Below are 22983 nucleotides of genomic sequence, written 5' to 3'. Positions count from 1 at the left end.
CCATCCAGGACGCAACAGCCAGCCTTGTCCACCCGATTCCTCTTAGATATGGCCTAACTGCTTCCCTCTGCTGTGGAATTTTCGTACGAGTTAAGTAACTCCTTTCTGAAGTGAAACTACGGTGAATTTTGACATTTTTGGCGTTAACACTTTGCGTTTTTGCTGTTGTGTCAAGTGTCTGACGCAACTTCTTCCGAGGGCAGGCGGAATCATGTGACGTAAGAAGGTAGCGATGGTTGGTATAAGCTGAGAAGGAAGAAGTGAGAATAAAAAAAGCCTGGCGTATGAGCCAGGCCACGTCTTCCATTCATCATAGCGTCACATATATTTAACAGAGAGCCAGCTTCTCCGACGCGCTCGCACTTTCATGCGATTTTTTGTACAGCACTTGTATATGTTGGTCACGCATGATGCATGTAATAATAGTTGCGAAGGGCTGCCTGAGAGTCGCCTGCTATCACTTCGGCGTTTGAGGTAGCAATCGCGAGGGCTATTGCCACTTCTTCGGTTACCTACAATTCTTCCGTGCATATTGTGGCGCTCACGATGCAAGTCCTTGCGTAATTCGCGATCACAACGGCGAAACCGCTTTGCCGCTCGTAACAGGCTGCGTCTACGTAAACGGTGTCTTAACTGTTGCCGAATTTGTTTTCCAGATCTTGCGCGTGTCTGTTGCGCCAACCGATGTGATGAGTGGAATGCATAATCCTGGGCGACGGCAGGATGACGATGCGCTCGCGAATATATCTTAGCATCCCGACCTTATCGCCACGCTGCGTGTGGTTGTTTTTGCCGAGTTTCTCAAGCATGTGTTTACAAGTTCTGGTTCTCGCCAAGCGTTCGTACTGGGCGATGTTGTGCGTTTCTATTAGTTCATATAGGGTATTGTGCAACCCGAGCTCGAGAAACTTTTTCGTACTAGTATTTATTGGTATGCCTATTGCGCGTTTGTACGCCTTGCGGGTGAGACGGTCTAGTTTGGAGGCGACGTACGTTATGTGGCTCATTAGGAAAGCAGGTACCAGACAAGTGGTATTGTTTTCTTTCATTTCGCATCATGAATTTTATTTGTTGCAGTAGCTGGAGAGTTACATTAACAGCCTCGTCTACTCTGGGTATGGTTTCCCCGTTGTTGTCCTATGCCGACAGGTGGAAGCCCAATACTCGAATGTTAGTAACTTGTAGATTGACGGCGCCGTCCGACGTTACTACTTTAATGTCTCCGCCTGCATCCTCGCTAGAAGAACAGCCGTTCTTGGGTTTACGGCCCCTGCAGGTGGACCTGTAGAGAAGGAGCTCCAATTTAGCCGCAGAACATTCCAGGCTCGTGTCGCGAAAGTAGTCCTGTACCACGTCGACCGCCTCCTGCAACGTTTGCTCGATATGTTCGTCAATCTCCTCGGCAACCCAGGGGTGATATCATCGGCGTATAAGCTGCGGTGGAGGCCTTCTACTTGAGCCAATTTTCGTGATAACCCGGCAAGGACGAGTTTAAAAAGCATGGGCGAAATCACGGTGCCCTGCGGCGTGCCCGTGCAGTCCATGTCCATATCTTGCGATTCTAGTCCGCTGATCGCTAAGCGGATCCGGCGACCTGTAAAGTAATCCCGTACGTAGTCGTACATTCTTTCGCCCAGTCCCAACGCTCATATGCTTTCAATCATTGCGGTGTGTTTAGCGTTGTCGAAAGCTTTTTTGAGATAGAGGCCAAGGAATGCTTTTGTAGATCACGTGGTATTGTCTATGATATCATGTTTGAGTTCAAGCATAACGTCCTGCGTGAAATGTTACGACAGAACCCCAGCATCGTGTGCGGGAGCATGTATCGGTCCTTGAAGTATATGGTAGGACGAGGGAGAACTACGTGTTCCATGACCTTACCAACGCAGAAAGTGAAAGATATCGGTCGACGATTCTCAATATCTACCCGTTTGCCCGGTTTAGGGATTGTAATTATGCGCGCTGTTTTCTACCAGCTCGATATAGCGCCCGCTCTCCAGCACTCGTTCATGTAAGCTGTCAATTTATTTGAGTCATCATCCAAGTTACGCAGTGTTTTGTTTGTTATCTTGTCCGGGCCTGGTGCCGATTTCATGTTGAGCTGGTGCAGTACCACCCTCACCTCTGCCACACTGAAGTTTCCGTCGAGCTCCGCGTTACTCTCACTATCCAGTCCGTACGCCGGGTGCGCGATGGGGCTTGAGGACGTGAAGTAACGGCGACGCACGTCATCCAAAAAATCCGCGGACGTGTCTTCGTACCCGTGCAGTAACTTGTTTAGCTTATGCGCGTGAGCTGTTTCGCTCTCCTCAGGAGCCTGAGAAGCAGGGGCGGCGCCAGGGAGGGGGGCAAGGGTGGGCTGGAGCCCCCCCCCCCCCCCAAAATTCTCGCCTGCCCCCCCCCCTTATGCCCACCCAAGTGCCCGGAAGCATATATTGAAAACCTAGTAGGAGCAGAGCTAGCAACCGACGGCGAGAGCTGATTGGCTACTTGCGCCGAGGGACGCTCTGACGTCACACCATAGCAACGGTGACGGTGCCGCTCCGGACCTTGGCCGCGCGGGCTTTTCCGTCGAGAAGCTGGGCTGCACGACCATATCGAATCGAGCCATACGCAATTCGATATGGAGGCTGCTTGCTCGCTCGTTTCAGCGATCGCTTTCCAGACTACAGTAGGCAGTGGAACCCAGAGCGCACCAGCGGCACGGCCTTGTTTAAGCTTAAACCGCGTAGGCCGCTGCACAAAAGCACGCAGAAATGTGGTTTGGTGTGAAGGGGAGAAAGATTCGTTCTGCCAGCCTCAAGGACCCCACAACCCGCGAAAGACTTAAAAAATGCTGGCCGTGGACAGCAGGAAGGAAAAGCGCACGTGGCCGTTCGGAGCAAAAAAAGTTAACCTCTGAAACAAAATTGTCATGCAAAACAAGAAAACGAACAAACCTATCAACTACATTTTAGAGAAACAATACTTCGAACTGTTCATCTCCTCTTGCTCAAGTTCGCGGATATTTATTTGTAAGATAGAAATGTGGTGTTTGAAGGGTCACAGCTTATGTTCAACGCTGTATACCAGTTTACTTTATTTCACGAGTTACACGTGGCATGATTGGGTCGCAAATCGGCCAAAGTGCGTGTATGTAGGCTCTGCACAGTTCCGATGAAAGTTGATATAGGTGACATAAAGGCACGTGCTGGCTCCGGAGACTGCACCGTGCGCATTATTGCAAAACTGTGCGCGATGGGAAACGCCTGCAATGCATTGTAAGCTTTAATTATTACGCATTATTTTATTATTGGTTGCTGTTCAATAAAATAACTTAACGGGCGCTTAAGAGCATGTGGACCAAACTAGGTGATATATTAAAGGCACATGCTGGCTCCAGATACTGCACGTACTTAACAAAGCAGCTCTCCACGCGATGGGAGGCACCTTCAATGCACTATGAGCTACATCGGCCAGACAGGGCGCTGCCTCAATGACCGACTCAGGGAACACGAAAGAAATCTTAACAATAAAGAGAGAAGTCATCTTATTGACCACTGCGCGGCGTGCTCGAATTGTGAACCACGGTTCCGCTGCACAAAAATCCTTGGCAGAAGTAGGCAAAAAACGGCCCGTGAAACCTTAGAAGCGTTTTTCATTATTAAAGCAGGTGAGGATTGTGTCAGCGACACTTCCATTGCGCTGTACAAAGCCGAAATTCAATTTCTGACGCGCCTTGTTTGAACGTTTTTTCTGTTTCCTGTTCTAAGGATCGCTGTGACGATGCGCCTGCGCAGCTTGCTGGTATATATACTTGTTGATCTGCGTTCAATAAATCAGTTGTTAGTTTGCGCCTGTGCTCGTCTCTTCTTCCCTTGTGTTGTGTGGTAGCGCTTTTACGATGTATTCCATGGCTTTGATTACAGCCTGTTATTTTGGTACCGAATGATGCTGATAGGGTTTTTTTAATACAATTCAAAAAAGTTTGTGAACGGCGCAGCAATTTTGCGGCGCAAAATTGCGTAATGCTCTGGGAATAGCTAGGAATACATTCCCAATTAAGGCAACTTTATTCACTAAAATAAACAACGCGCGTCGGACGCGATAGGAGATAGCTTCAACGCGCTATGAGCTTTAAGTACAGCCAGTGTATTGCGATGCGTAATTTTGGCGATTACATGAAGTTTCTTAATAGAGTTCAAATAACTCCATGAACGGCGCAGCATTTTATTGTTTTTTGCAATGCCCTGGAGAGGTGTAGGAATGCATTCCTAATTAAGGCAACTTTATTCACTAAATAACGGCGCGCATAGCGCTCATGGTTTGGCAAGGTTCTCCAGTAGTCACCGGCGGCCCAGCGCAAAACGAGAAGCGCCGCGCGAGAGAGAGTGGTTCGGGCGGCCAAACGCGCGCAGCGCGAAAGCCAAAACCGCGTACGAAGCAGCGGTAACGGTGGCGCGGCCAAAGCGGCCAAGATCCGAAGCGGCGCCGTCGCCGTTGCTATGGCGTGACATCACAGCGTCCCTCGGCTCAAGTAGCCAATCAGCTCTCGCCGCCAGTTGCTAGCTCTGCTCCTACTAGGTTTTCAATATATTGTTACGCATGCCTTGGAAGAAAACGAAGATGGGTGAACATGCTGGCTGCCCCAGGCTAGAGGAAGAAGGAAGACGACGACACTGCGATCATCAACCTGTTGGCGAAAGCCAAAACCGCCTCCCAGATTATACACCAATATTTGAAGCGGAATTAACGGCCGTTATACTAGCTATTCGTAAACTTCCTGTGACTCATTCGACAGCTGTGATAGTGACTGACTCGTATTCTGTGTGTTCATTCTTATCATCGTCGTCGACATCAGCAGTACTAGAGACTTTTAAATCATTAATCCCAGCAAACATCCGTCTAGTGCGAATGATATGGGTGCCAGGCCATCGTAGTATATTTATAAATGAGATGGCTGACAAACTTGCGCGAACATCTCTTGATCTTCCGATTGTGCCAATCATGCCTCCTACAGCTTATGTAACAGCAGCGAGGTTTAGAAAACTTTCCCTTCTTGAAGACTCATCAAAAACCATGATACCGAATCCAGATTTCTCGCACCTGCACTTCACATGGAATAATAAATGGTGTCCCACGCGTAAATTGGAAGTCTTGGTAACAAAATTACGTTGCCGTGTACCACCTCTTAATTTCTACTTAAACAGGTCTGGTCTGGTGCCATCCCCTCTGTGCTCAAGCTGTAACGAACCTGAACATATCGACCATTTTCTTATCACATGTCACTGATTCAAAAATCAAAGAAAAAAACTGCTTCGAAATTTTATTCAGAAAATTAGGAATATCACTTAATACTTCCAATAATTTGTCTTTTGGGGCCATTTCATTGGGACATAGCGACAGGAACATCTGCGGGGCTCTCTGCGATTTCATATATAACACAAGAAGATTACCTTGCTGAGTCAGGCATCAGCTCTCGAATTTTACTAGTCACACTACCACTTACTATTTAGCTGATACACTGCAATGATTCAACTTTCAGGAGAATTTCATATAACGATTCCACCACAGATATTTAACAAATTCTATTATTTCTCCCCCCCCTTTTTTTCTTTTTTTTCTTTTTTTTAACATTGCGCCAAATTAATTTCACTGTCAAAACACAGTATTCATATTCCCCTAATCTAGAAAATCTATAGGTATTTACTTGCATTACCCACCGGCTTCTTGGCCAATCCTCCTTAGTGGGCGAGAGCCACAAAAGAAAGGAACAAGCAAGCAAGCAAACCTGTTGGCCGCTCCGGTGCTTCTCTTCGCGACCAAAATAAACGGCCCCCTTCAGTCGCATACGTCCTGGTCCTCCTTGTGCGTAACAGATTGGTGGAAGCGTGCTGGGTAAGACAAGCCCAACGACGGGAGCTTCACTACCTGGACTACGCCGCAGCCGCCGCCTTGCCGGACTCCCGCCTGCGCCGATCGTAATGGCCCAAGATCAGCCATCTAACGCTTCAAGTCCAACTCCAATGGGTTCCGTGCCCTACTACCGAGTCCCGCCAACCTTTGGAGGAAAATCGGGAGAGGATGTCGACGCGTGGCTCGTCCAGTACAAGCGAGTCAGTAAGTCCAACGGCTGGGATGCCGCCGCTCAGCTCAGCAATGCGGTCTTTTGCCTTACGGATACTGCGCTCGTGTGGTACGAAAACCACGAGGACACAATGACGACATGGGACGTTTTTGTTGCAGAGCTGAAAGCGTGTTTCGGCGACTGGAGCGTCAAAAGGAAGCGGGCAGAGCAGACATTGTCTCAACGCGCGCAGCTTCCAGGTGAGACATGTACCGCGTATATAAAGGATGTGCTGAAGCTCTGCAAGGTGGTCAATGATAAGATGTCAGAAGACGACAAAGTAGGGCATTTGCTGAAAGGCATAGCCGAAGATGTATATAATTTTCTAATCGGAAAAGAGCACCTGAGCTCGGTGTCCGACGTGATTCGGCATTTTCGAACTTTCGAACAGCTGAAAATGCGCAGGATTGCTCCAAAGTTCGGCCGGCTCACAAATGTTACAACGGTTGCCAGCATCGACACGTGCACCTGCCCAGACCTGTCCTCGACGATTCGAGAGATTGTTCGCGAAGAACTTTTTCGCTATAGAGAACAGACGCATTCAGCAGTTGATCACCATTCTGTAAACGACCAACATTCGGTATATGTGCCACTTGAGGCTGTGACTGCGCCGCCGCCTTCTACGACTCCTTGGCAATCGATGGTTAGTGCAGCAGCTGTTGAGTACAGCGCGCCCCCACAGCCAAGGAGAGCACCACGGTTGCCAGCTCCTCGCCATGACCGACGCCCCCAGCGTCCACCTTCTTCGCGACGCCCGGTCTATCCCTATAATATACGGAACGAACCGACCCACTCCGCCAGAGAAGACGATGTTCGATTCATCGACGAACAAAGAGAGTTTCGACCTCTCACAGTTTGCTACTCCTGTGGTGTACCAGGACATATTTCGCGATTTTGCAACCGTCGACGTGTAGCCCCACGCTATGGCTACCCACCACACTTTGCACGGCCTTCCGAACGACTTCGCGATGACCCGCGAGCAACGTACTATGGCCCACCACAACACTTCACACGATCGTCTGATCGACCGTACGACGACCCTAATGCAACACACCTGCTGCCTCGCGACGACTACTGGACACGCAGCTTCCGGAACCACTCCCCTACATCTGACAGGAGCTTGACGCCTCCACCGCCTCGTGTTCCCCGTTTTCCTTCACCACAGCGCTGCAACACGTCTCCTTTGCCACAGGAAAACTAGCAAGCGCGGCCGATGGAGGTGAGGTCGCCGGAGACGTGCTGATATCAGAAATACCTCCTGTGTTGATGCTCAAGAACAAAGTACGTGTTTTTGTTGACGGTGTGCCTGTGATGGCTTTGGTGGATACGGGGGCAACCATTTCGGTCATGAGTGCGTGTTTTAAAGATACCTTGGGGCGGAAGGTTTTATTTAGGTGGAATCAAGCTGCGAAGTTTTGCGGAGTGAGTGGTGAGGCACTGCATCCTGTTGGTGTGTGTCAAGCTAACGTATTTCTCGGAGGCCGCGTTATCCCAACGGAGTTCGTGATTATTCCGCAGGTGACACATGATGTTATTTTGGGTATGGACTTTTTGAGGGAGTGTGGTGCGACTGTCGACTGCCGCACAGGGACAATAGTCTTGAGTGATCACGTTCCGTCAGCGCTCTTGGAAAACCCTGTGGATGGTGAGACGGCATTGTGTGTCTGTGGCGACACTATCATACCACCGTTACCACCGTACCTGTATCATACCATCGTATCATACCACCGTACCTGTTGGTTGCAGTGATAGCTATTCCGCCAACTTTGATGCCAATGTAGAACCAGTGTACACCAATTGCATGAAAAAGAATGTGTTGATCCCACATTGTGTGGTGTCGATCAGACGTGGACGCGCTGGTTTATGGACTGTCAATTGCTCCACAGAACCCGTGATGTTACCAGATGGTCTCAAGTTAGCCGTCGTCAGTGGACAACACGAGGCCTTACTGGTGACCGAGCTTAGAGATGTGCCGGAAGAGCATCATAGTCACAGTTTCAAAACGGCTCTTCTGTCAATGGTGAATAAGTCGCTGAGCACAAGTGAACGCCGAACATTGGTCAATGTACTTTCGAAGCACGTCTCTGCATTCGACTTTGCGCAGAAAGACAAAGCGCCCCTAATCCCTGCTTCTCGGACATGTCACACTATCAACACGGGTTTGGCCAATCCGATTAGACAAAAGCCATACCGTGTTTCGCCATCCGAGCGGCGGATTATTAATGAGCAAATGAACGAAATGATTGAAAACGGTATCATTCAAGAGTCGGTAAGTCCGTGGGCAGCTCCAGTAATTCTCGTTAAAAAGAAAGACGGATCCTGGAAATTTTGCGTCGATTATCGCCGATTGAATGCTGTAACAAAAAAAGACGTGTACCCACTTCCACGTATTGATGATGCCATAGACTGTCTGCATTCGGCCTCTTACTTTTCCTCTGTAGACTTAAGATCGGGCTACTGGCAAATTCCCATGCATCCTGAAGATAAAGAAAAGACAGCCTTTGTCACCCCTGACGGCCTTTTTGAATTCAACGTGATGCTTTTGGACTGTGCAACGCGCCGGCGACGTTCGAGCGATTTATGGACACTGTTCTTCGTTGCTTGAAGTGGAGCATTTGCATGTGCTATCTTGACGACGTCGTCATCTTTGGCCGCACCTTCAGCGAACACAATTCACGTCTGGATACTGTACTGACTTGCATAAGAAACGCTAGCCTTGTTCTTAACTCAAAGAAATGCCACTTCGGAGACCGACAAATCCTTGTTCTCGGGCACCTAGTCGATCAGGAGGGCATCCGTCCAGATCCCCAGAAGATAGCAGCCGTTGAAGCATTCAATGTGCCGCGTTCTGTGAAGGAGCTCCGCAGTTTTTTGGGGCTTTGCTCCTATTTTCGCCGCTTTATACCTAAATTTCCCGATGTCGCGTATCCGCTGACATGTTTGCTATGGAAGCATACTCCCTTCGAGTGGACTCCGGAGTGCGACTCCTCTTTTCGTCAACTGAAGTTCCTCCTGACGTCGCGGCCTGTTCTTCAACACTTCAACCCATCAGCTCCGACCGAACTGCACACAGATGCCAGCGGCATAGGAATTGGTGCCGTCCTAGTTCAACGCTATGGTAACCGCGAGCACGTGATTGCATACGCAAGTCGCTCCTTAAGTAGACCCGAGCAGAATTACACTGTCACAGAACGAGAATGCCTCGCGGTAGTATTTGCGATTCAGCGGTTTCGGTCTTACTTATACGGACGCCCTTTTACAGTCGTCACCGACCACCACTCATTGTGTTGGCTCGTCAACCTTCGGGATCCTTGCGGCCGTCTAGCGCGCTGGGCACTTCGGCTCCAAGAATATAACTTCATAGTCTCGTACAAAAGTGGTCGACGACACGCCGATGCAGATTTCCTTTCGTACATGCCACTGAGCACTACAGAGTGTGACGCCGATGACCTCGATCACCTCGTAGCTTCTGTGTCACCAAAGTTTCCCGACCTCAGTACTTTCAAAGATGAACAGCGAAAGGACACCAGGTTATCATCGCTTTGCACAGCTCCTACGGCATGCGATTTCTGTGTACGCAACGGACTCCTATATAAGAAGAACTTTTCCAACACTGGCGCACGTTTCCTCCTGGTAGTTCCAGAAACCCTTCGGACAGCGATTTTAGGTGTGATGCACGACGATCCTACGTCCGGACATTTAGGTTCTGCGCGGACGCTTTACCGTGCTAAGGAACGCTTTTATTGGCCAGGAATGCGACAGTCAGTCGAGGCGTATGTGGCCAGCTGCACACAGTGTCAACGCCACAAACGCCCGTCTACTGCTCCGGCTGGTCTTCTACAGCCCTTGCCACCTCCAAGCACACCTTTCCAACAGGTGGGCATTGACCTCATGGGCCCTTTTCCTAAGTCGGCTAAGAGAAATCGCTGGATAATTGTATGTGTCGATTACTTCACGCGCTACTGCGAGACGGCGGCCATACCAACCGCAACTGCCAGCGACGTTTCTGTGTTCCTGCTGCAGCACGTTATCCTCTGACATGGCCCACCTCAGGTGATCATCAGTGATCGTGGGCGACAATTTACGGCAGACATAGTAGAAGAGCTGCTTCGAATGAGTAAGTCCCGCCTTCGTCACTCGTCGCCATACCATCCGCAAACAAATGGGCTCACGGAGCGCACCAATCGAACAATTGTAAACATGCTCTCTATGTATGTGGCATTCGACCACAAGAACTGGGATGACGTGCTACTATTTATAACGTACGCGTTCAACACCGCTAAGCACGAGACAACAGACTATAGCCCCTTTTTCTTGATGTACGCACGACCGCCACGGCACACACTCGACACAGTTTTGCCATTCTCGGCGCACGAGAACCTCTCAGTCACCGAAATCCTCTGCCTTGCAGAAGAAGCGCGTCGTATTGCTCGTCTACGCACTTTGGCATCACAGGAAAAATCGAAGGTGCGCTATGACGTCCGCCACCGGCCTGTAACTTACCACCCAGGCGACTTAGTGTGGCTGTGGACTCCGGTACGAAGACGCGGATTATGCCAAAAGTTCTTGGCCACATACGACGGACCGTTTGTCGTTCTCGACAAAATCACGGAAGTCACATACACAATAGCTCGCCTCACGAGAAGTGGTAGAAGAGCCGCTAAAACCCAAGCAGTTCATGTCGCTCGACTGAAGTTGTACACACCAAGGTGAATCGGTTACCTCGCCCGGCGGGCTTCGTCTGCGAGGGGAGGAATGTTACGCATGCCTTGGAAGAAAACGAAGATGGGTGAACATGCTGTCTGCCCCAGGCTAGAGGAAGAAGGAAGACGACGACACTGCGATCATCAACCTGTTGGCCGCTCCGGTGCTTCTCTTCGCGACCAAAATAAACGGCCCCCTGCAGCCGCATACGTCCTGGTCCTCCTTGTGCGTAACAATATGCTGCCCGGAAAGCTTACCCAAGGGATGCAGTATCAAAATAAAGTATCAAATTATTGGAAATTTCTGGTCACAGGCTATTACCCTCTCGCCTGTGATAAACAGGCACTTGAAATACAGTGCGAACAGGCACGATAAGAAAAGAAATGGCTCTGACTGATAGTAGATTGAAAAAAACAGTCCACAGTTTGTAGTTTGCTCTGCTTGTGTGAAGCAACAAGCTCGTGCGAGATCCTCTTTTCAAGGCCAGCGCCCTCTTAAACGGGATCAGGCCTGTCCGCTCCTCCGGTCGTGGCCTGTGACGTCACTCAGTTTTGACCTACGGCTTCCGCCGAGTGGCTGTGCCACTTGCGCTGCTGTGCCGTGCCGTTCGAGTTGGCCGGCATGCTAAGCCTGGCGAGCCGTTGACGCGGTGTGGTGGTGTCTTTTGTTGTTACGCTGTTGTGGTGTTTCTAGTGGCCTGAGAAGAGGTGTTTGTCTGCATATCTGAAAAGCTGCGTGATGGTGTGATGTGCTTGGTCGTTAACCGAATGTTCGCCTGCTAACTGTCGTAATGGGGCGATGCTGCGTGCCGAATTGTCGCGGGAACTACGACACCGAACCAAAAGTTCGAGTGTTCTCGTTCCCCAAGGATGCCCGACGAGTGGTATGGGAGCGTGCCGTTCGTCGAGATGACGTCGATATTCGTTCTCTCCGCGATCCAAAGGTATGTATACGTTTTCATAACTCGCTGTTGAGTAATTTGTGCTTTGTTATGTTTCCGCGTGTGTTCATTGCCGCGTGTGTTCATTTCTGTGTTGAACCATTTGCTTTGGCTTTGCCGCTTTGTTGTGGTGGGAATTCCGCCATGGCTATAAGGTGGCCCGCATGTTTTAAGTGATGTTCTTTCTAGAAGCGCCGGGACGCATTCTAAGTTCACGCAACGCTCGACTTTGCTGTTTGTTCTCACTTATACTTGCTCTCCAGTGCACCGTCGAGAAATTTCGATGATGCAAGTATTAAAACGCATGCGGGAAACGGCTGGCACTCGTTCTCGCCGAGTGCGTTGTCGTTCATTTTTTTTAGGAGTAACTCGTGAGCTTCACTGGCCGAGTTCATTTCTGTTCACCTTTCTGCTTGCCTGCTTCCTAGCCAGCCGTTCTGCAGCGTGATATCTATGTGTAAATATGTTTTTGAAGGGGTCATATGCGTCGTTAGAACGAAGGTAGGCAGGAAAAGGAAAAATTCTGTGGAAGGACAACAAGTTGCATCAAAGAGCGTGTTGTTTTATTTGTACACACGTTATCACTAAACGTTTCGTGATGAGTATTTGAAAGATATCTCAGAGCACACTTTCTTGGATTCTCTATATTTTCTTCGATTGCTATGCAATTATCTTGAGAGCTGTCGTTGAAATTTCGATGTTGCTGCAGGGCGCCACGCACTTCAGTAACAGCTCCGACTTTTAATTGAGAAATATGAGTGGCGTAATCACATGAATCCATGTGTTAAATATTGCTTGATTCTGCACCCGCGACTTTCTTGCGCTTTTGTAATTGCATGCCCATCGCGCTAGCCGCTTCCGTTACTTTGTTTCCTTGAAATGACCCGCCGTGGTGGCTCAGTGACTAAGGCGTTGTGCTGCCGAGCGCAAGGTCGCGGGTTTGATTCTCGGCCGCGGCGGCCGCTTTTCTGAAGGAAGCGAAATCAAAAACGATAGTGTGTACGAGACTTAAGCGTACGTTAAAGGTCCCCATGGGTGGTCAAAATTGACCTGGAGCCTTCCACTGCGGCGCACCTCATCGCCTAGCTCTGCAGTTTCGGTGTGGTAAACCCCGTAATCAATAAATTTCCTTCAGATGTCTGCTGGTGCCTTTCATTGATCTGTGCATGTCTGTACAGAGCTAAGATTTTCGTATTTTCTAGCCAAGTAAATGAGGGGGATATAAAGGAGAAAATCTCTAATAATGCATTTTATTTTTGTCAATGGTGTGCAGGTATGCGAGCTCCATTTCAAGCCTGAATACTTGAGGACGACCACCACGTACACCGATCCTAGAACCGGCAGGAAAATAGAAGCTGCCATGGGTGCCACTCAACTTACTCCGGATGCAGTGCCGACAATTTTTCCAAATTCTCCTGCTTACCTGAGCGACTGCGCACCAGTGCGCGAAAAGCCCGAAGAAAAGCGGAAACGTCGCGAAGCATCGCATCTGGAGGAAGCTATTCGACAGTCCATTTCTTCGCGCGAAGAAGAGGACCGCCTAAATAAGCTGCAGTCATACGAGGACCTTGTATCGCAACTACAACGCGTCGACCTCTCCAGCTACTGGACAGCAGTACAAGCAGCAAACGCTGTTCTGTTTCTTCATGTAGAGGGCGAAGATCCACCGGAAGTTGAAAGATCTGTGGTTGTCAGCAGGAACATAGAGGTTACGGCTTTCTGGAGGAAGGCGAAACTACCTGGGAAAGATCTCCTCATCCTGTCTAGACTGGGCGATCTGCGCGTCCTGCAGACCGCACCAGACAGTGTGAGACGTTTCAGGGGCCCAGACGTTTGTGTACAGGATGACAAAGTGAAGGCAACTTTCAACTTGTTGTTCTCCTTGCTGGAAAGCCTCAGTTCAGATGATCTTTTGCCGCAGGAGAAAATAGAAACCCTTGGATTTATCAAGGAACAGCTTGAGCTACTGCAGAAAAATTACCACTCAGTGCGGTACTCTGCTGACCTTTTGATATTCTCTAGCATTTTGTACACTATTTCCCCACACGCCTACAGATTCATTCGCAGCGCTGGCAAGGTAGCACTGCCACATCGATCTACGCTCGTGCGAATCTGTTCGCAATATAACGTGAACCCTGCAAATGAGCAGGACGATGAAAGGTTTTTACGTTATGTGAAGAAGCGATCAAGCCTTCTCAAACCACATGAAAAGATTGTGACTCTAATGGTGGATGAAATCCACATTCAGCCATACTTTGAATACAAAGGTGGCTGCGTGACGGGGGCGGCTTCTAATTTGGAAGAAGCAGCCAAAACTGCTCATGTTTTTATGATACAGTCCTTGCTATCAGCGCACAAGGATGTCGCTCACATTCTGCCAGTGGCTAACATCGAAGCAGTTGAACTGCATGAGGCTCTGAGAAAGACAATTCTAGAGCTGGAGAAAGCAGGGCTTACTGTCATCGCAGTAATCACAGACAACAATTCAATAAACAGAAAGGTGATGTCCTTTTTTTCTAAGACGCGAACAGTTGAAATTGTGTACCCCCACCCAGCAGACAATTCAAGACCCCTTTTTTATGTGGTAGATCCTGTACACCTTCTAAAATGTGTAAGGAACAACTGGTTGAACCAAAAAAATCCTGGTACGTGCATCTTTTTCCCTGAATTTCCCAGCACTTCCTCGTTAGTTCAGGTAAACGGAGCTTCTTTTAAAGCTCTTCGGGACCTTTATGCTTCTGAGCAACACAGTGTCTCAAAGTTTGGCTATGGATTGAGCTATAAATCACTGCATCCATCCAACATTGAGCGCCAGAACGTGAAGCTTGCTTTGAAAGTTTTCAGTTCATTTGTGGTGGAGGCGCTAAAAAGTCGCGGAAACGAACTCAGTTTGAACTACACCGCGGGGACAGCGCAATTCATTGACCTAATTTTGAAGTGGTGGCATATTGTCAATGTAAAAAGTTCCTCAAAGGGCCGGCGCCTCAGAGATCCGCTTCAGGATCCAGTAAGGAGTTTGAGTGACAAGCAGACCGAATTTCTTAACAATTTCGTAGACTGGTTGGACACGTGGCGAGACATCAGCATGGATACCGGGGCATTAACCACAGAAACCCATGCAGCACTGCGCTTACTTGTTACTCGCTTGTCGAACTGTGCCGGTACTGTCTTGAAGAACTGAATTTCAACTATGTCTTGCTGGGTAAATTTCAGACCGACAGTTTGGAGGAAAGGTTCGGACAGTACCGTCGGCTCTCTGGAACAAATTACCACATATCAATACAGCAAGACTTCGAGTCAGAAAAGAAGCTGAAGCTACAAGACAGTTTGGTTTTGCCCGATATGCAGGAAATACAGAAGCCATGTGCTATAACAATTGACGGAGCTCAACTGGCACAGGAGCACGGTGTTAAGATATCAGACTGTGGTATAAAAAATAAGGAGTCCAATTTGGCAGTAATTACGTACATTGCAGGATTTTGTGCACACGCCGCGTTAAAGAAGCTGCCTTGTGAGTATTGTGCCATGAATATTACATCTCAGGACCGGGAAATTCAGCTTGAGAGAAATGTCCTGATTGAAAACCTCTCGGGAGGCGCTCTGAAGTTTCCCCAGCCGACTGTCATTAATGCAGTTCTACACGCCCACATTGTCTTGGAACAGCTTACCAGCAAAGAGAATGCCTCACGTTTTCATGCAACTCCTAAACAGAGGGAGGTCCTTGTGTCTATCACAAGGCACCTTTGCGAATGTGAGGATTTTGATGTCTGTACCAATGGTCATCACCCTGACACTGTGCTGACTAATATACTTGTGGCAGCAGCAAACACCCTTCTGAAAAACTACGTTCAGATGAAGACAGATATTTTGAACACTAAAAAAAAACGCAGTCACAGCAAAGGAAGCTGCAGAATTTTTCAAAATGAACAGGAAGTTTTTGTGCGTTCTATGTACATTGCAAATGTGAAGAACACAGCTTTTTTTCTTCAAAAACTTTTATTTATTCTTTTCTCATACAGTTAAGTTATGTTACTGTAGTGTTCATAGTCTCTGCACAACAGGGTATTTTACCGTACGCGCCAATGAAAGCCCTCGCCATTCATATTGCTTACTATGGAGGTTACTGAGAAGCGTGTATCACCTGCATTCTGCCTGCACGGTTGCTCGAGGCTTTATTATCATCTTCGCCATTTTATTGTTCTCGAGTGGTCTGCAACATATTGCTTAGTAAATCAATGATTTGTTTCTGTACTTACTGTATGCCACCTGGTTGCCTCATTTCAGTGTTTTGTATATTGTGCTGGAGTGTTCTGCATTGCAATGCTTAGTATACTAGCGATTGATAAAATTAGTTGCGAGTGTAGCAAGTGCGTGTTTTCTTTGTTCCCTTAAGCGTTTTCGTTCAGAGGGCTCTGCTTCACCTATATGGCATGATGATCAACAATGAACTCGACCAGCTTTGAACCTGATTGTTTTTTTGTCACGCGCCATCTATCTGTATCATTGCGAGCAAAGCTTGTGTCTGTAATGACCAATTACATATAACTTGCCGTATGATCAACCTCGCCGGCGTTATCGCTATTTCAAATTTTCATGCTCTTTGTGATTATTGTGCGCAACACTATTATTTATAGTCTGTACATAAGGAAACCGAAAAGCATGTACTTCTTTGACAAAGGCTGGGCCAACAGATGAAATGTTAGTAAAATGAATGTGCAAATCCAATGTCCGTCGTACTAATTTTTCTTCATTATAAACTTTCGAGGCCGACGTCACTTTGTTGTTGCCACCGCTATGTGTATAAGTGAGAACGAACGTTAAAGCGTCGTGGCTTGCTTAAAGCAGCGCTGATTACAGTGCAAAATGCAAAATAAAGAGGTCACATATGTGGAACTCCAAGCGATCGTTTGTTTCCGTGGTAGGCGACGAGACGCGCCGCCCGCGTGGCTCGGTCAACACGCGTGACGTCACGGTGGCAGTGAGCAGGCCTGAACTTTTTTTTTACGTGGCATTGTCGAGGCGCGCCTTCCCCTCACACACCACTACCGCAGAGAATAAGCTTCGCCCTGCTGGGGCAACGAGCGCTGGGGAACCTTAGACAGGGTGCACGTGCAGTGGCGTAGCCAGGGGGTGGCGCATTAGGCCTGTGACCCCCCTCCCTCCAAAAATGCCGTCGCATACAGGGCACAAAACAAAACGACGCTCGACCACATCTGCCTGGCCGGCCCCAACTTCGGATCCAGGCAGTATCCCTACCCCTTCACCTTAAACAAATTTCTGCCTGCGTGCCTGTGCACGTGTCGCCATAAGCAGGCTAGAACACAGGAGCAGCAAGCAGCGTGGGCTCAAAACCGTAGACGTTCATATACGGAGCCGGTTTCGATACCTTTTTATTGCCGCCCACGTACGTTTCTTTGCATATTCTGCAGGTGCAGTTGGGAGTTCAATGGAACGCCAGAGCGTGCCTACGCCGGCGGCTGGGGGTCCCTGGCACTAAATCGAGAACACACAACACGCGGATATGCGTGTCGTCTTTAGGCGATGCCAAAGCGGCACGTAAAAAAAAAGTGGACAAACTACCGTGGTATTCCATTCGTTTGCTAGCTCTCGCGGTGTAAGACACACACTTTTTTTCTTATTTTCTTACACTGTGCTCGCTCCCAAGCAGTGTGCGTGTCACGCATAGGCGTACGCAGGGTTCCCCTTCAGGAGGGGCGAAGGTTCGTCGCAGTGCCACCCCTCCCTCTTATGTCAATGCATGGGGCTGACTTGGCGCTCCCCCCCAGTCGCAGCCTCTATTATATCAATGTGCAGACCTGACTGCGCCCCCCCCCCTGCCCCCCGTCGTGAGAGAGAAGACCCGAGAAGTTTGTCCGCCGACGTCAACGCTTCCCTGCCGGAAAAAGCGTACAGCCTCCGCTCCCTTTGGTTCCCGCGCATACTTGTGAAGCGCGCGCTGCCCGTGAAACAGCCCTCGTTCCGCCATGTCAACGCGACAAAGAGGAGGGAATCATAGCTGTGTCGTCAACTGTGACAATGGCCATGTAAACACGAAGGGGTCGACTTCAACCTTCCCAAACAGAAAAAGCAGGCGACAAGCATGGATCGCAACAGTGCGCCGAGACAAGTAATTTTTTTTATAAAAATGAGCACGTGCACGATGCATTTAACCTGACAGGAGTTTATTCCTGCGTCACCACTCCTCTAAGCTTTCGAGTTACATGGAGATACATATCTGAACTTGGCAACGTTTAACGCTAGAACCTTATCTAGAGAGGGAAGTCTAGCTGTACTATTCGAGGAGCTAGAGGGTGTTAAATGGGATATAATAGGGCTCAGTGAGGTTAGGAGGACAGATGAGGCCTATACGGTGCTACAGAATGGGCACGTCCTTTGCTACAGGGGCTTGGCAGACAGAAGAGAACTGGGAGTGGGGTTCCTCATTCACAGGAACATAGCTGGCAACATAGAGGAATACTATAGCATTAATGAAAGGGTGGTAGGTATCGTAATTAAACTGAATAAAAGATACAAGATGAAGGTAGTACAGGCTTACGCGCCTACATCCAGCCATGATGACGCTTCAGTTGAAAGCTTCTATGAAGACGTGGAATCGGCAATGAGTAAGGTAAAAACACAGTATACTATAGTAATGGGCGACTTTAATGCAAAGGTAGGGAAGAAGCAGGCTGGAGACCAGGCAGTAGGAGATTATGGCATCGGTACTAGAAACGCCAGAGGAGAGCTACTAGTAGAATTCGCAGAACGCAATAATTTACGGATTTCGAATACCTTCTACCGCAAACGAGAAAACCGCAAGTGGACATGGAGGAGCCCTAATGGCGAAAATAAGAACGAAATAGACTTTATAATGAGTGCACACCCTGGAATCGTGCAGGATGTGGAAGTGATTGGCAAGGTACGATGCAGTGACCATAGAATGGTACGGTCTCGAATTCGCCTAGACTTGAAGAAGGAACGACAGAACTTGATACGCAAGAAGCCAATCAATCAGCTAGCACTGAGAGGGAAAGCACAGGAATTCAGAGTGTCACTGCAGAACAGGTACTCGGCTCTCAGTGAGGAAACCAACCTTAGCGTAGATACAATGAATGATAATCTGACGAGTATCATTATGGAGTGTGCAGTAGAAGTTGGAGGCAGGGTAGTTAGACAGGACACTGGCAAGCTTTCACAGGAAACGAAGAACCTAATTAAGAAGCGTCAAATTATGAAAGTGTCAAGTACAACAGACAAAATAGAACTGGCAGAGCTTTCGAAGTTGATTAATAGACGTAAAGTATGCGATGTAAGAAGGTATAACATGGATAGAATTGAACACGCTCTGAAAAACGGAGGAAGTGTCAAAGCATTGAAGAGGAAACTTGGGATAGGCAAAAGTCGGATGTATGCACTAAGGGACAAAGAAGGCAAAATAACTCCCAATATGGATAGGATAGTTAAGATAGCGGAGGAGTTTTACAGGGATCTGTACAGTAGCCGAGACAACCACGACCTTAATACTATAAGAACTAGCAGTAACCCAGATTACACCCCACCAGTAATGATAGAAGAAGTCAGAAAAGCTTTGGAGAGCATGCAAAGGGGCAAAGCTGCTGGTGAGGATCAGGTAACATCAGATCTGCTGAAAGATGGAGGACAGATTGTGTTAGAAAAATTAGCCACCCTGTTTACGAGGTGTCTCCTGGCGGGAAGAGTACCAGAGGCTTGGAAGAACGCTAACATCATCTTAATACATAAGAAAGGAGATGACAAGGACTTGAAGAATTACAGGCCGATCAGCTTGCTCTCTGTAGTATACAAGCTATTTACAAAGGTAATTGCTAACAGAATAAAGAAAACATTAGAATTCAATCAACCAAAGGAACAAGCAGGATTTCGAACAGGCTACTCAACAATTGACCACATTCATACTATTAATCAGGTAATAGAGAAATGCTCAGAGTATAACCAACCACTATACATAGCCTTCATAGATTATGAGAAGGCGTTTGATTCAGTAGAAATATCAGCCGTCATGCAAACACTGCGGAATCAGGGCGTAGATGAAGTATATATAAACATTCTGGAAGAAATCTACAGGGGATCAACTGCTACCATAGTGCTTCATAGAGAAAGCAACAGAATATCAATCAAGAAGGGTGTAAGGCAGGGGGACACAATTTCCCCCATGCTGTTTACCGCGTGCTTACAGGAGGTTTTCAGAAGCCTAGAATGGGAACAGTTAGGGATAAGAGTCAATGGAGAATACCTTAGTAACCTGCGCTTCGCCGATGACATTGCATTGCTGAGTAACTCGGGGGACGAATTGCAACTCATGATTACGGAGTTAGACAAGGAGAGCAGAAAAGTGGGTCTTAAAATTAATCTGCAGAAAACGAAAGTAATGTACAACAACCTCGGGAAAGAGCAGCGCTTCGAGATAGGTAATAGTGCACTTGAAGTTGTAAAAGACTATGTCTACTTAGGGCAGGTAATAACCGCAGAGCCGAACCACGAGATTGAAGTAACTAGAAGAATAAGAATGGGGTGGAGCACATTCGGCAAGCACTCTCAAATTATGACAGGTAGATTGCCACTATCCCTCAAGAGGAAGGTATATAACAGCTGTATCTTGCCGGTACTTAGCTACGGAGCAGAAACCTGGAGACTTACAAAGAGGGTTCAGCTTAAATTGAGGACGACGCAGCGAGCAATGGAAAGAAAAATGGTAGGTGTAACCTTAAGAGACAAGAAGAGAGCAGAGTGGATTAGGGAACAAACGGGGGTTGAGGATATCATAGCTGAAATCAAGAAGAAGAAATGGACATGGGCAGGGCATGTAGCGCGTAGACAGGATAACCGCTGGTCATTAAGGGTAACTGACTGGATTCCCAGAGAAGGGAAGCGGGTTAGGGGGAGACAGAAGGTTAGGTGGGCAGATGAGATTAAGAAGTTTGCGGGTATAAATTGGAAGCAGCAAGCACAGGACCGGGTTAACTGGCGGAACATGGGAGAGGCCTTTGTCCTGCAGTGGACGTAGTCAGGCTGATGATGATGATGATGATGATGATGATGACATATCTGCATCTTAAAAGCGCAAATTGCATATATTACTTCCAACTTCCGTCTTTTCAGCACTGTCAAAAAATTGCGAAGACATGTTTATGCTGCTACTGTTATTCGATATTGTAGTAGTTGAAGTTGTGTACACATGTGGTATTTGTGATGTGTGATGATATATTTTTTATATCTAAGCAGCGCCGATGGAAGAATGTGGTTGCCAAAAGCTTCGACAATGATTTGTAGCAGCCATTTTGTGGAAAACTGCAAAGTGACTCAAGCGAACACACTTCTTATGTACTGACGATAGTTCCAGCGGCTTACAGGAAACGGGCATCTCACGCAGAAACGGCGCAGAGGTATGATAAGCAGCGAAGCGCATAACTGACTATGCATTTTAAAGCATTCTCTTTAGAGTGTTGATTCCAAAATTTACGCTCAGCAAAAATTTGTTCCGCGCACGTGCAATTATTTATTTATTTACTTTTTATTTATTTATTTATTTATTTATTTACAATACTGCTAGCCCTTGCGGGCTGTAGCAGGGGTGGGAGGTGAACAGGTTAACAATACACAAACAATGTTAGGCAAAAAACAAGTCCAGCCGTCGTTGAAAATCCTGTGAGGATCTACATCCTGTAAGTACCTCGGGAGGAAGCGCATTCCAGTCAACAATAGATCGCACCAGAAACGAAAACTTAAATACATCCACCCGCGGTACATAAGCTTGGACAGAAAATGAGTGATTGGTACGAGCCGATACTCGTCCTGGGGGGCGCAGGTATACACTGGGATCCAGCTTGTAGTTTTTATGATACAGGTCATAAATAAATTTTAAGCGAGCTATTTTTCTACGTGTAGCTAACGATTGAAGGTCAGCCCTAGCAAGCAAAAGTGATACAGACTGTGTTCTCATGTAATTTGAATAAATAAAGCTCGCGGCCAATCTTTGTACTCGTTCAAGTTTGTTAATTTCAGTTTTAGTATGCGGATCCCAGATGATAGCTGCGTACTCCAGCGTTGGTCTAACAATAGTCTTATACGTCAACAATTTAACAGAGGGCGGTGCATTACGGAGTTTACTTCTCAGAAAACCCAGCTTTCGCTTCGCCAGTCCTGTAATATTGTCAATATGCTTGTCCCACTTTAAACTGCTGGATATAGTAACACCTAAGTATTTAAGCTCATTAGAACTCTTAATTTCTCTATTGTTTATTGTGTATTTATAGTTAAGGGGGGTTTTTTATTTGAAATTGTCATGCACACAGTTTTATCAAAATTAATTTTCATGTCCCATTTTTCACACCAGCTGTCAATACATCGAAGAGCATCATTGAGGAGCATTTGATCAGAAACACTTTTCACATGACAAAACAAGAGACAATCATCTGCATATAACCTTACATCAACAAAAGGAGGCACAACCGTTGCAATATCATTCACATAAATTAAAAAGAGTAGAGGTCCCAACACGGAGCCTTGTGGCACACCTGAGGATACGCGTAAAAGAGAAGAACGTGCGCCACTTATTTCAACAAACTGCAACCTATTGCGCAAGTACGCTTCAACCCATCTTACAATTGCGGGATCAATACCAAGTATTAACATTTTTTGAATAAGTTTCTGATGACATACTCTATCAAAGGCCTTAGAGAAATCAATTGCTATGACATCGACTTGTTCTTTTGAGTTTATCGCTGTAGCGAAAGCATGAACAGATTCAAAAAGCTGAGTGACGGTTGAAAGGCCTTTTCTAAAACCGTGTTGCTTATTATAAAACAGATTATGGTTTTCTATATATTGAAATATATATTTTGAAATTATATGTTCTATTACTTTGCATGCCGTGCATGTGATAGAAATTGGACGGTAATTACAAACATTAAGGCGGTCACCAGCTTTGAAAATGGGCACAACTCTTGCTAATAACCAATCAATCGGAACAGCGGCAGTACACAAAGATAAATTAAAAATTTTAACTAAGAAACTAGAAACCCAATCAGAGTAGCGCCTCAAAAATTCGTTGGGAATCATATCCGGACCAGGTGATTTTTTATGATCCAATTCAAGCAGTAAAGCCATTACGCCCTCTTTAGATACGGTAAGAAGATTGGAACTAGTATCATCGAACGTACAGCCTTTTTTTGAATGATCAATACTTGGAGAAAAA

The 22983-nt window shown here is 47.3% G+C and overlaps 2 protein-coding genes across 9 annotated transcripts in view; both read left to right on the top strand.

Moving 5' to 3' along the window:
• The window catches only part of LOC119173523 (solute carrier family 41 member 3), an 880209-nt gene that overhangs the window by 283111 nt on the left and 574115 nt on the right, over window positions 1-22983 (top strand). The gene's annotated exons all lie outside the window — the stretch shown is intronic.
• Window positions 8356-16643, top strand: LOC142818124 (uncharacterized). Its single transcript, XM_075896480.1, has 2 exons — window positions 8356-11753; window positions 13024-16643. Exons 1-2 carry the CDS (start codon window positions 11601-11603, stop codon window positions 14929-14931), a joined length of 2061 nt encoding a protein of 686 aa, XP_075752595.1. The 5' UTR covers window positions 8356-11600; the 3' UTR covers window positions 14932-16643.

Source organism: Rhipicephalus microplus, chromosome 5 (genome assembly GCF_043290135.1).
Source record: "Rhipicephalus microplus isolate Deutch F79 chromosome 5, USDA_Rmic, whole genome shotgun sequence".
Lineage (NCBI taxonomy): Eukaryota > Metazoa > Arthropoda > Arachnida > Ixodida > Ixodidae > Rhipicephalus > Rhipicephalus microplus.
This window is presented reverse-complemented; position numbering and strand designations above follow the sequence as displayed.